We start from the raw sequence: 13,418 nt of genomic DNA on the forward strand, positions 1-13,418 counted from the left end.
CGATTCTCCTGCCTCAGCCTCCTGAGTAGCTGGGATTACGGGCATGTGCCACCACACCCGGCTAATTTTGTATTTTTAGTAGAGACGGGATTTCTCCACATTGGTCAGGCTGGCCTCAAACTCCTGACCTCAGGTGATTCTCCTGCCTCGGCCTCCCAAAGGGCTGGGATTATAGGTATGAGCCACCATGCCTGGCCCCTCCGGCCTCTTTTTAAACAAAGATGAATCGAGTGCGATTCCTGTCCTCAAAAAAGTCACAGTCTAAGTAGAGAAGTAGCCTAACCCTCTTCTCCCTCATTACTGCCTTTCTTCAGAACTTACCTTTGAGGAAGTGTAACTGCACCAAATTGCTGACCCTGATAAATGATAATGAACAGAGAAAATGAACTTGGCAAACAGCACTTCCGCCTTATTCCTGTTTTAGTTTAGCACTGACTTTCAGACTTACTTTACCATATTCTGTCTTTTTCCTTGGCTCAGCCAAAACTGAAAGCAGCACCCTGCTTTTTTCTTTTTGTTAACTACTATCCACTGAGTAATCTGTTATATGCCGGGATCATGTTAAATGTTTTATACATATATTTTACATTAAATCCTCATGAAATCACGTTGAATTAGGTATCATTATACCCATTTTACAGATGCAAATCGGAGGAGACAGAGGTTAAACAATTTGGTAGAATCTGAACCCCAAGTCTTTCTGACTCTACAGCCAAAGTTGGTAATAATTGTACTATTCTGCCTCTAATAATATCGCCATGGATAATATTGTGCCTTTACATACATAGTAAATACATGGACATCAATGGTAACATGTGCATCCATGAGAATTTTTACTTGCATGTAATAGAAACTAACTGATTTATTTAAATGGAAATAAAATGTATTAAATAGTGAAAAAAATATTGTGCCTTTCGCAAACCCAATTCAGATTATTTAGCATGTGTTTCGTGTTTTAGGGCATGTGTGGGTGGGTAGAATTTCAGGGTTGGGAGCATTTAAGAAAATCTTGCTGGGCGCAGTGACTCATACCTGTAATCCCAGGACTTCGGGAGGCCAAGGTGGGCGGATCAAGAGGTCAGGAGTTCGAGACCAGTCTGACCAACATGGTGAAACCCCATCTCTACTAAAAATACAAAAATTAGCCAGGCTTGGTGGCACGTGTCTGTAGTCCCAGCTACTCGGGAGGCGGAGGCAGGAGAATTGCTTGAATCCAGGAGGTGGTGGTTGCAGTGAGCCGGGACTGTACCACTGAACTACAGCCTGGGTGACAGAATGAGACTCTGTCTCAATAAAAAAAAAAAAAAAAAAGAAAAGAAAAGAGAAGAAAATCTTGTATTTTTTTTCCTGAGCTACTTTTGCAAAATTGCTTAACAGTAGAAAATCATTTTATATACCACTTAAAACAATATCAAAAATCATTCCTCAATGAAGTAACGTTATTGTGAACAGTATAATACTCACATTGCATCTGTTACATTACACATTACTACTGCATTGTCTCTTCTGTGTGAAATTGTTCTGTTCAATTTTTTTTTGAGACGGAGTCTTGTTCTGTCACCCAGGCTAGAGTGCAGTGGCGTGATCTCGGCTCACTGCAACCTCCACCTCCTAGGTTCAAGTGATTCTCCTGCCTCAGCCTCCGGAGTAGCTGGGATTACAGGTGCCCACCACTGCACCCAGCTAATTTTTTTGTTTTTGGTAGAGATGGGGTTTCCCCATCTTGGCCAGGCTGGTCTTGAATTCCTGACTTCATGATCTACCCGCCTCGGCCTCTCAAAGTGCTGGGATTACAGGCGTGAGCCACTGCACCTGGCCTGTTCTTTTTTTTTGACTCACCCTATCTACTAGGTCATACTCCTTCTGTTAAGGATTAATTTAAACTTGTCCAGTTTTGAGTAATACGTTTTGATTCATCTGTAAAATGGTATTTATCTATTATATAAAGAAACACCTTCATTGAGGAAAACTAGAATAGAAAAGCAAAATAAGAAAAAAAATTACCCACAATCCCACCACCTTGCTGTAACCACTGGTTTAACATTTGGAGTAGAACCTTCCAGGGTTTTTCCTTTGTGGAAATACATTTATGTAAATAGTGTTTTTCAGTGTGTGTGTGGCTAAAACGGGATCATTCTATCTTTTTGCCTGTATGTTTTCACTTAACAATATACAGGAATATATTTGCATGTCAACAGATACCTGATTACATAATCATTATTTTTTTTTCTTTTTCCTTTTTTCTTTTTTTTTGAAATGGAGTCTCACTCTGTCACCCAGGCTGGGGTGCAGTGGCGCGATCTCGCCTCACTGCAACCTCCGCCTCCAGGGTTCAAGCGATTCTCCTGCCTCAGCCTCCCAAGTAGCTGGGATTACAGGCGCCCGCCCCTACGCACAGGTAATTTTTTGTATTTTTAGTAGAGATGGGCTTTCATCATGTTGGCCAGGCTGGTCTCGAACTCCTGACCTTGTGACTCACCCGCCTTGGCCTCCCAAAGTTCTGGGATTACAGGCATGAGCCACCGCGCTTGGTCAACACATAATCATTCTTAATGCTTGCATAGCATTCCATTTATTAATGTACTATACAATGTTTTGGCAATCCTTTCTTCTTGGACATCTCAGTTGTTTCTATTACGCTCTCCCCTTCTTTGCACAAACTGTCCTGAGTCTCATTACTGTTTTGAGAGTTTACTTTAGAGCATGAGTGTCCAATCTTTTGGCTTCCCTGGGTCATACTGGAAGAAGAATTGTCTTGGGCCACACATAAAATACTAATGCCAATGATAGCTGATAATCAAAAAAAAAAAAAAAGGTCCATGCCTAATTTTCGTGATATCCGCCACCACATAGGCAAAAAATGTTCTTGCATTCAAAGGGTCGGACACAGCTGCTTTAGAGGGAACACCGTGGAGACAGATGGCAGAAACATTTTTCAGTTATTTTCTCATAATTTCTACTGTCAAGCAGGAAGCCCTGTGAAGACCAGTGAACTTAATAAAGATGAAGTGGAAAAATGAGGTTTGGACTAGACAGTCTGGGGTTTGAATCTATCTCCTGTCACTTACTAGCTATGGAACGTTAGATGAGTTATTTAGCCTAAATCTCCATTTTCTCATCTGTAAAATAGGGATAATATTTATTTCATAGAAGTATTTGGAGGATTAGCAATATCATATGTAAAGAATCTAGCATGGTGCCTAATACAATAGTGGGTGCTCAAGAAATGGTAGATGTGTACTAGTTATTACCATGACCTTTTCCTTAAAATATGGATCACCAAGGAAATATCACATTTTCAAAAATGCTACTATCATAAATGTCTTTTAAAAAATAGTGAGAAAGCTTACTGATATGAACAGAATGGTTACTGTAGCTGTAAGCAAGACAGCATGTCCAGAATCTTTTGTGCCAGTTTCTGAAGAACATTAATCAGTCGGATCACAATGTGGTTTTAAGTCATACTGTGGTTTCAATGACAAATTTCAGACACAAAATAAGAGAAGGAACACGAAGCCTTTGGCTTTTCCTTTATGAACTTTATAAAACATTTAATATCACCAGTGGGCACATGTTCTAGTAGCTACTAAACAAGTTTGGCTATTCGAGAATGATTGTTGAACAACCTCTATAATCTGCCAAAATGGACATATTGACCGGTAGACCGGGATTAGTTCTGAGGTTCCCAGTTTATTTTTATTTTATTTTTTGATACAGAGTCTTGCTCTGTTGCCAGGCTGGAGTGCAGTGGCTTGATCTCGGCTCACTGCAATCTCTGTCTCCTGGGTTCAAGCGATTCTCCTGCCTCAGCCTCCCGAGTAGCTGGGATTACAGGCGTGCACCACCATACCCAGCTAATTTTTGTATTTTTAGTAGAGATGGGGTTTCACCATGTTGGCCAGGATGGTCTGGATCTCCTTGTGATCCGCCTGCCTCGGCCTCCCAAAGTGCTGGGATTACAGGCGTGAGCCAGTTCTTTATAAAAGTTTGCTCTGTCCTCCAACCCCAATGGAATAGAGCAATCCAAGACCATTTCAAATGAAAAGACATAATTGGGGAAAGTAGTAGCAGATAGAGCAAGGTGTTGAGTAGGCTCAGAAATGAGATGACTCTTGTTGAACAAAGTCTACAGATCATGAATTTTAGGCAGATTTACAAATAAGGATAGCACATGCTCTGTAAACAGCAGCTGTTGCCATAAGCCAAAGGGCAATATTTACATGAATCCTGTGGCAAGGTCTGTTGACCAAGCATCGACCTTTCCAGCCAAATTCATATACTTGATAGCACTTTCAACCGCGTCATCTCGAAAAGGAAGGATTGCATTATACATGCATGGAAAATTGCCAACGTACAAATATGTTCTGCCCCCAAATAAATTTCTAAATTCTTTTTTTGGAACTTGGAACACATGTCCCCACACAAAAAAAAAGGTGTTAAAAAGGGATGTGAGTTTCCCAGATTTCCTCACAAAAGTGCATTTAACCCACGATGTAACTGAAATAATGTACACTGACAATGAGAAATACAGTGGAACAAGACTGACTTGAAAGCAGGGACACACCAATACACAACAAATATTTCTTGAACTTTTCTCCTTTGCAGTCCCATACAATGAAAGAGGAATTCTGTCTTCCAATAGCTGCAATTTGGTGAAAAATAAATCCTCCACTGTTGCTGTCCTTAAGGGTCCTTCTCAAGTCAGGGTATTTAGGGTGTCCATCGCCTCAAGTATTTGTCATTTCTATGTGTTGGGAACATTTCATGTCCTTTCTTCTAGCTATTTCGAAATATACATTGCATTGTTTGTTCACTAGAGTCACCCTACTCTACTTTGAACATCAGAACTTATTCCTTCCATCTAACTGTATATTTGTACTCATTAACCAACCTCTCTTCGTTGATCCGCTTCAACCCCACACACCTTTCCCAGATTTCTGGTACCTATCATTCTACTCTCTACCTCCATGAGATCTACTTTTTAGCTCCCACATATGAGTGAGAACATGTGCCTGGCTTATTTTGTGCAACATAACCTTCAGTTTCATTTATGTTGCTGCAAATGAAATTTCATTCTTTTTTATGGCTAAATAGTATTTCATTGTGTATATAGACCACATTTTCCTTAACCATTCATCTGCTGATGGACACTGATTGATTGTGTATCACGAAATGATTTTATGTCCATGATCGTTCATATTATCAGTGTATTATTACCAAATAATAATGGAGGTGCAAATAAGACCTGTGCCAAAAAATCACAGTAATTCATTTCGATTACTAATGTTGAGTGCCTACCACATGTTGCCCCAGGTTCGGTGGGGAATCTTGACCTTGTCCTCTAGGAATTTAAAAATGTAGTGGTGAAGGCAAGAGAAGGGTTACTGCACATTGGCCACCTGAGAGGTACCAGAGGTGAAAATAGAACAAATATACGTAAAACTTGAGAGTCAGACTGCCTTGTAAGTGAATGTTTGCAGCTGCAATCAAGAGATTCAAGGAATGCAGCTTTGTGCAGAATTTAGGAAGGTGGAAACAGCACCGCTAATCCTACCTCTTTAGCGACCTGGGAAAGGGCAGTCCCAGAGGTGTTCCGCGCTTTGCAAATGGTGAAAAAGACCTTCTACAGTACAGTTATGAGCAGAGGAAAAGTTCTTTGTGCAAGGGGAGAGCGCCCCGAGGTACAAAGAGCAGATTTAAGGGAAAGAGGATTCGTTTTGCACGCATCTGCGAGGGGAGCTCAGGCTCACTGTTGGGGGCGTGTGGGAAAGGGGATTTTTAGGGGACCGCGAGTTGTGGGTTCCCGCCTCCACCCCTGTCCGCGCCCCACACTCAGGCAACAGTTGGTCGTGCGGGGCCGGCCCGGGCTCTGGGTGGGGAAGGGGAGTCTCGCGATCGTTGAGGGGGGGTGGAGGAAGGGGGGAGAGTGACGGGGGGAGGCCATGACGTAGGGTGGGTGGACGGAAGTGGGGCAGGGTTGAGGGTTATTTAAAGAAGGGGGGGCCTGAGCGAAGGGGTTGGAAGCGGAGTGATTCCCCACCCCTGCTCCATCTAGCTCTTTCCAGTGCAGGCACTGCCGCCGCCCAGGAGCCCTCGTCCCCTGTCTCGTCCCCCTCCTCGTTCCCGCTCCCACGGCATGGAGCAGGACACCGCCGCAGTGGCAGCCACCGTGGCAGCCGCGGATGCGACCGCCACTATCGTGGTCATAGAGGACGAGCAACCGGGGCCGTCCACCTCTCAGGAGGAGGGAGCGGCCGCCGCGGCCACCGAAGCCACCGCGGCCACGGAGAAGGGCGAGAAGAAGAAGGAGGTAAATAGGAAGGGGGTGTGTGTGTGTGGTGGACAAATCCTGTGCCTGGCCCCTCTGAGGGGCCCAAAGCCTAACCTTTCGGCGCCGACAGGTACCCGCGGAGCTTTGCGGGGCTGGGGGCGGCGGGTGCGGGGGTCGGCGGCGGAACCGCCTGGCGTTCGCTCCCCTCCCCCTTTCCTTCTCGCCGCCTGGAGGACGGGGGCGGGGCTGGGCGCGGGCGGGAGCGGCGCGGGGTGGAGGGGTGCCCTCTCTCCCGCGGCCTGGGGGCTCGGGAGCCCCTCGACAACCCTCGACCCCCTCCACCTTCCCGGAACTCGGGTAACGGGGTGGGGGATGGGGCTGTGCAGGAAAAAGCCTCCGCCTCTCCCTCTCCTCTCGCTCGCTCCCTCTCCCCCCCTTTCCCGTCGGCCTCTGCCTGGGAAATCTGGGCCCTTCAATCCCACACTCGCGCTAAAGGGGTTTTGCTGGGGCTTTTTTTTTTTTTTTTTGTAATTCGAATTTCAAGGTGCTGCTGGTGGTTGCTGGGTGGAGGGTGACAGGGAAGACATTTCTTTCTTTCATTGGCAATGTCAGTCTTTTGGATGGCAGGAAAAAAAAACCATCCCTTGTTCGTTTGAACCCCGCCTGCCGAGGTGGGGGTGTCACCCCGAGGAAAGGAGTTCTCTGCGTCGTACCCCCCCACCCCCGCAAACTGAGGAACCGTGGACGCTGGCTTAGGAAAATTTCCAACATCTGCACCCTCACCCTCTTCTGCCCCGCCCCCGACGGTATAGGGTTTCACTCCAGGGCCACCCCAATGGTCCCTCAATCCGGCCCTAAGCTTTCCAGGCTTCCGCCTCCCTCTCCTAGTGGGCGCTGCTGGCTCCTGGACACACACAGGTTTTTTTTTTTTTTTTTTTTTTTCCTTTAATTTTTAAAAAACTCAGCGTCGCCAAGATGAGCTGCTTCTAACGTAAGGGAACCGCTCTGACACATATTAAAGCCAATCCAGAAAATATGTATTATCTCCATAAGGCACATTTCGTGTGGCCCGAGACATGCAAATAAAACTATAGAACATTGAAAAATTGACATAAAAATAGGATGGGGCATAAGCATTTTTGATGTATGATAAAATTGCACAACTAATCGTTTATAGGTGGATTTTTTTCCCATTTACGAGTAGTCATATCGCAATTTTAAAAAGGTGGGTAATTTTGCTTTAGAGATCTCAAGTGGCTTTGTCTGAATCATTATATGATACTATACGACCAAATGAAAAGCTTTTGAGGAAAATTAACACCTTTCGCCTTAAATGAGAAGAGTAATTTTAAATTTAGCAGTTGCTTATGTGACATATATTTTACTGATACAAGGTTGACTAAACAGAAGGACAATTGTAGTGCTAAATCAAAACCGTAGAAAACATACACATTGTAAGATCTACGCGGTACTTGGATTAGTAAGACAATATTGTTGATTAAAAGTGGGCGTAATACCAAGCATCAATATAAATCAAATGTTGGGAAATTCGGAAATGTCTCTGTGCTTTTTATTCCCTAGACTGGTCAAATGTGAGTGCCAAACTGCCTTTTGTATGGCAGGAAAGGTTGTCAAATTTCCAGGTTGTATACATTTTTGAATTTTGTATAAATTTTTTAATAAAATTTTGAATTGTGTAAAAACAAGGGACCAATAAAAAAAACTGTATAATATAAACACTGAGTTGATGCCTACATATTTGTCAACTCTGTTGCCTCATCAGAAATAGCCCTACCAGTACTTCATTTGTCCACTGAGGATAGGGGAATGAGGTGCTGTATGTCAGGAACTTCCTGGATAGCTGAAGTTTAGCCGCTGCATCATTTTTATTTTTAATTTTTCCTTAACAATTGAAATACATTACATACTACCTTGACTCTTTAAATTGTGTACTAAAAGTGCAGATTAACCTCTTCTTCATGGTCATCAGTTAGTGTACTCAAACAGTGACACAAAGGCACCTGAAAATCCTGCAGGTTGTTCCGTCTCAATTAAGTAACCACCTACCAGACTCTTCCAGTATTGTGTTGATTTTTAAAAATAATTTTTCTGACCGGGCGCGGTGGCTCACGCCTGTAATCCTAGCACTTTAGGAAGCCGAGGCAGGTGGATCACTTGAGGTCAGGAGTTCAAAACCAGCCTGGCCAGTATGGTGAAGCCCCATCTCTACTAAAAATACCAAAAAAAAAAAAAAAAAAAAAAATTAGATGAGCGTGGTGGCGGGCACCTGTAATCCCAGCTACTTGGGAGGTTGAGGCAGGAGAATCACTTGAACTGGGAAGGCTGAGGTTGCAGTGAGCCGAGATCACACCACTGCACTCCGACCTAAGCGACAGGCTGAGACTCCGTCTCCGAATAAATAAGTAAATAAATAAATAAGTAAATAAATAAAATTTTTCTGTCTTCTTCCTTAATTGCCAGACTGTTAGCTATCACTTTTTAAACACCTCATCTAGTTTCACCAGAAATAATATGTTAGTTTATGATAAAGAATATAGGTGTAACAAAACCATAAACTCGTTTGAAAACAACTGTAAAATACAAAAGTGTCAGTGATAAAGCGGAGAAAGGGAAGTAATGACACGTGCACACCAAGGATGAGGGATGCTACTGCAGTGGAAGACATTTTCATCTTGGGTTTCTGCTGTGCCTTCTTGTAGAGTGCCTTCCTCTAGCCATCTTTCCCATGTCTTTTACTGTTGCTTGTATTCTCGGTGACATGGGAAGCCAGATTTTCAAACTTGGTGGAATTGTCTACCAAATAAAATAAAATAGGTTTCTGAATGAGAGCACTTTCATGATGAAGACAGTAGATGAGATTTAGTGAATTGACCTGTGACATTTACCTACTCAAAGGTATTTTTGCTTGCCTTCTGGTTGTCGAACTTACTTGGTTTAAGTGACGGTTGGATTACCCAGCACTGTAGAAATTGGAGATGGTATCTTTGGTAATGAAAACATCAAGAAAAAGGTCATGGTCTTTAAAACAAGCCATTTTGTTGACCTTGTGCTGCGTTCTCATGGCACCTAGACTCAGATAACAAAATCCAAAGGAATTCATTAGAGTCTGTTAGTCACCTTTCATCTTTTCTTGTATGAAAAAATGTAGTTTTGAGAATGCACACACACACACACAAATGAGAAGGTTTAGAAGATAGGTATTTTAAAATTTGTTGTGGAAGATACTGCCAATTAAGTAATTACCCACAGCTTTTAATAGCTCTGCTCAAGATAAGAAATTTTAATTAGCATATAATTAGATTTTGATGGTAGTCTACCGCAAGGTAAGCAAAAAAGTAGTGGGTAAAATGTTTTTCTAGGATTAAAGCTTTAATTTTCTGTAAGTGTACTTCCCACATTATTATATACACTTGTGTATATGAGGAAGTTATTTTCACTGTTTTGAAACTGGAAAACTACACTTCATATAGCCTTTCAAGGAATGAATGATAAAGGTATGGATTTGATACCCAATTTTTCTTGTTGCTTTGAAAATAAATACGATTTATATTATATATGGCAGTCTGAAAGTGTGAGTTTGAGGGGCTCTTCAGCAGTTTTCTATTCTCATCCATCCAGGATTACCTTCAAAACGTTCCACATAGATGTGTACATGTCAGATGCTGTAAATCAAGATGGTTATTATTTGGGTTAGTGTAACTGAATGATATCTGATCAGTGCTACAAAGAAAGAGTCTGGACAAGGTCAAATTCCATAATCTCAGTTTGGATTTCCTCAAAATAGAAATTTTAGTAAATATTAGAAGACATATTGGGGCCATATCTTTCTTATGTTTAAGGTCACATTCTGTTGATTTTTGACCTAAGTTTTCAGCGATAGTTTGACAAAAGCCATGATGGTTTTCACGAACAAATTTGTGTTTTCACTTACGCAAAGTCTGTGTTAAAAATGAAATACTCTCATCTTTGGTTCTGATGGGTAGATTTGTGTTTTTGTTATTTTATTTCTTGATTTCTTATAGGGAAGGAGGCTTATTCTATATATGTATTTATATTTACCAGTACAGGCTTGTCTTTACAAAAGATAGGGTGCATGAGATAACCCCCTTCCCCAGATAATCTCTGTATTAAGTTATTGATTGAGGTTAGTTTTTGCTAAATTACAATTTTGAAATATCAAACATTAATACTTAAATAGTCTTGATAAATTGCTTCTACAAAATATTTATGCAATATAAATAGTTTAGTTTTCTTTCCAGTTAGAGAAAATTAACATAAGCCAAAAGTTTAAAACTGCACTATTATATTAAGTATATATGATCACATTGCATTACATAAAAAATTAAATATTCTTACAATGCTATGAAAACAATTTAAAAAGTATTGTTTTAGGAACAGAAACCACAGTTTTTCTTCTGAAAGTGTGGCATATTTCCATGACATGAAGGAGTGTTTCTGAGAATTAATATTTACTTTCTTTGAATTCTTTGGTTTGTGGTTGATATTAGCCTTTTCTAGATTTTAAAATCTCTTATTTAATGTTTACACATTTTCTTACACTGTAAATTAAAGAATGGATGAGAAAGCTCAATGTTTTGCCTTTTGGGTTTTACTCCAATTAATATTTCTCTGGCATTCACAATTTTTCAGATGTTTTTATTGGACCTCAGGTGTACAGAACTGGATTAATCATAAGCCTTGCTTCGTGACATGCTCTCATCATCAGTCCATGCATGTCCCACATTGATTTATATATTTAGTTATGTAATTGCTTTCCGCCTTCTTCTAATGAGAACATTGACCAATTTAAGAACCTTGCTTTGCAATTTGATGACATTTATTTTCTTTGAAATTCTAGAAAAACGTTTCTTCATTTCAACTCAAACTTGCTGCTAAAGCTCCTAAATCTGAAAAGGAAATGGACCCGGAATATGAAGAGAAAATGGTAAATGTACTCTTGGATAGGATAGTGAATGCTGTAGTTAATTTTTATAGTTGAGATGTTAAAGACGAAAAAATACGTATGTATATGTAATGCATAGAGAATCATCGATTTTAGAATTGGAAAGTAATTTAATATACAGTCTGTCACAATATTTTATGTTGAATAAATTAACCTCATTTTCAGATGAGGAATTAAAGGATCAGGGAAGCTATATGTCATAGTTGGGACTAGAAGTCACATCTCATTTTTGTTCAGTGCTCTCTGTCCCATAATAAAATACTGTAAGCTAGAAATATTTATTTATGAGGTGAAAAAATCAGTGGTAATACCACTGTGGCTTTGTGACCTGAGAGAAATCCAGTCACAAAGCCAGATTTTCATATTTTTCTTTCTTTCTCCTTCTTTGGACATATGAATAAATGCTACACATTAGTGAAATATGTAATACGTCAATACACTTTAAAGGGAAGAATATTTGTCCAATGCATGAAAATATCACATATTTAAGCAGCATAATCTTAGTTATACTTACATATTGCTTGCTATAATACATTTAATTATTTAATTTTTAGTCACTAAAATCCATATTTTAGCCTTAATTTTAACTAAACTCTTATAACCTTGGATCTTTCAACAATTTGACAGGTGGTCGAAATGGATTTTTTTTTTCTCTGAGGGATTGTTTTTGCAATAATATTGTAAAAATAAGTAGAGATGAAATATATTTTTTTGGTTGTTGATAGCTATTTTATAAGACTTTATGTTTAAGGCCACATCTAATGTAGGTAGACAATGTTTTAACAACTCTAAAAATAACATTCCAGTGAGGATAACATAAAATGGAAAGTTTTTGGCCTCCTTCCAGCTCATGGTCTGAATTTATCTAACTCTTATATTTATGTTAATGAACTCTTCTGTAAGTTTTCTGGGTTATTAATTATGCATCCTTCATTAGCAATCAACTATTCTTTACTCTGTGGTTGGAAAGCGACTTTGAATAAATAAATAGTCTATTTTTTCCTTTATCTAGAATGATGTATATGTCTTTTGATCTTTTAAGATTTTTTAGTGAAACAAAGTTTTATTGCCTGTATATGGTACATGTTCCCTGACCTTTTACAATGTATTGAGAAATTAGAATACATATCAACTTTTAATAGTTAATATATATTAACTATTTCACATATATGTGTGTGTGTTTATATATTTTTCCCAAATTCTGCTTACTTTGGGGAGAAAGTTTATATGCTACTAGCATAAAATGCAGTTTTCTAGATCCCTGTGAGTGAAGAGAGGACTGTTTGTTACATTACTATACCATGACATTGAAAATATTTTGAGACAAGATGATACTGTATTTTAAGATTTAAGTTATTTCTGGATACAACTTGAAAATTCTTAAGAGTTCAGTTTATGGTATATATATATTATAGTTAATTTATATTTCAATATTTGGGATATGTTACATATTTGATGCTTAATTTTGTTACTATTTTATTTAATAAAATAATGTTTTGGAAAGAGAATTTGCTTTATGATTATGACTCTTTAAGAAGGATATTTGTTACTGGGGAATTTACTGTCTGTCAGATCATTTTTCTTCCCTTCAAACTATTTGAAAATACATTTTCAAATTCTGCTATTTATTAGCTGTGCAAGGTTGGGCAAATTACTTACCCTCTGTGTGCTTCAGTAGCATGTAGTTACAGTGGAGATGATACCTGTAACTACGTCATAGGTTTCTTAAGATAATTGAGTGGATTAGTATGTTTAAAGTGCTAAGAGTGTTGTACAAAGTAAATGCAATGCAAGTATTTGTTAAATGACTTTGAAGGAATGAAAAGCAAAGTCCTTACTTTTCTTTTGTTTTGCAAATTAGAAAGCCGACCGAGCAAAGAGATTTGAATTTTTACTGAAGCAGACAGAACTTTTTGCACATTTCATTCAGCCTTCAGCACAGAAATCTCCAACATCTCCACTGAACATGAAATTGGGACGTCCTCGAATAAAGAAAGATGAAAAGCAGAGCTTAATTTCTGCTGGAGAGTATGTTGGCACCTCTCTCTCTATTTTCTTTCCTTTCTCCTGCCTTTTCTTCCTCCTGTCCTCCCTGATCCCTTCATGCACCCCTTCCCTCTTTATTGTTCAGTATACCTTCATGTGACAAAAAATAAGGGTATT

At 39.7% G+C, this 13,418-nt stretch overlaps 1 protein-coding gene and 1 non-coding gene across 7 annotated transcripts in view; one reads left to right on the top strand and one right to left on the bottom strand.

The window, feature by feature from the left end:
* Positions 1–5,993: 5,993 nt before the first annotated feature.
* Positions 5,994–13,418, top strand: part of SMARCA1 (SWI/SNF related, matrix associated, actin dependent regulator of chromatin, subfamily a, member 1) — a 77,868-nt gene continuing 70,443 nt past the window's right edge. For 4 of the 6 annotated variants that reach the window (XM_009198229.2, XM_009198230.2, XM_003918254.3 and 1 more), the window contains exons 1-3: positions 5,994–6,310; positions 11,151–11,237; positions 13,117–13,283. In XM_009198229.2, the coding sequence (XP_009196493.1) occupies positions 6,137–6,310; positions 11,151–11,237; positions 13,117–13,283 (428 nt within the window). In that variant the 5' untranslated portion in view covers positions 5,994–6,136. The remainder of the gene's footprint in view (positions 6,311–11,150; positions 11,238–13,116; positions 13,284–13,418) is intronic. The other 2 variants (XM_003918255.4, XM_009198228.3) reach the window with 1 other exon arrangement.
* Positions 10,951–11,022, bottom strand: LOC116272273. The gene has a single exon (XR_004180990.1). It is a non-coding gene; the product is annotated as a small nucleolar RNA SNORD112 (small nucleolar RNA).

This window comes from Papio anubis, chromosome X (assembly GCF_008728515.1).
Source record: "Papio anubis isolate 15944 chromosome X, Panubis1.0, whole genome shotgun sequence".
Taxonomy (NCBI): Eukaryota; Metazoa; Chordata; class Mammalia; order Primates; family Cercopithecidae; genus Papio; species Papio anubis.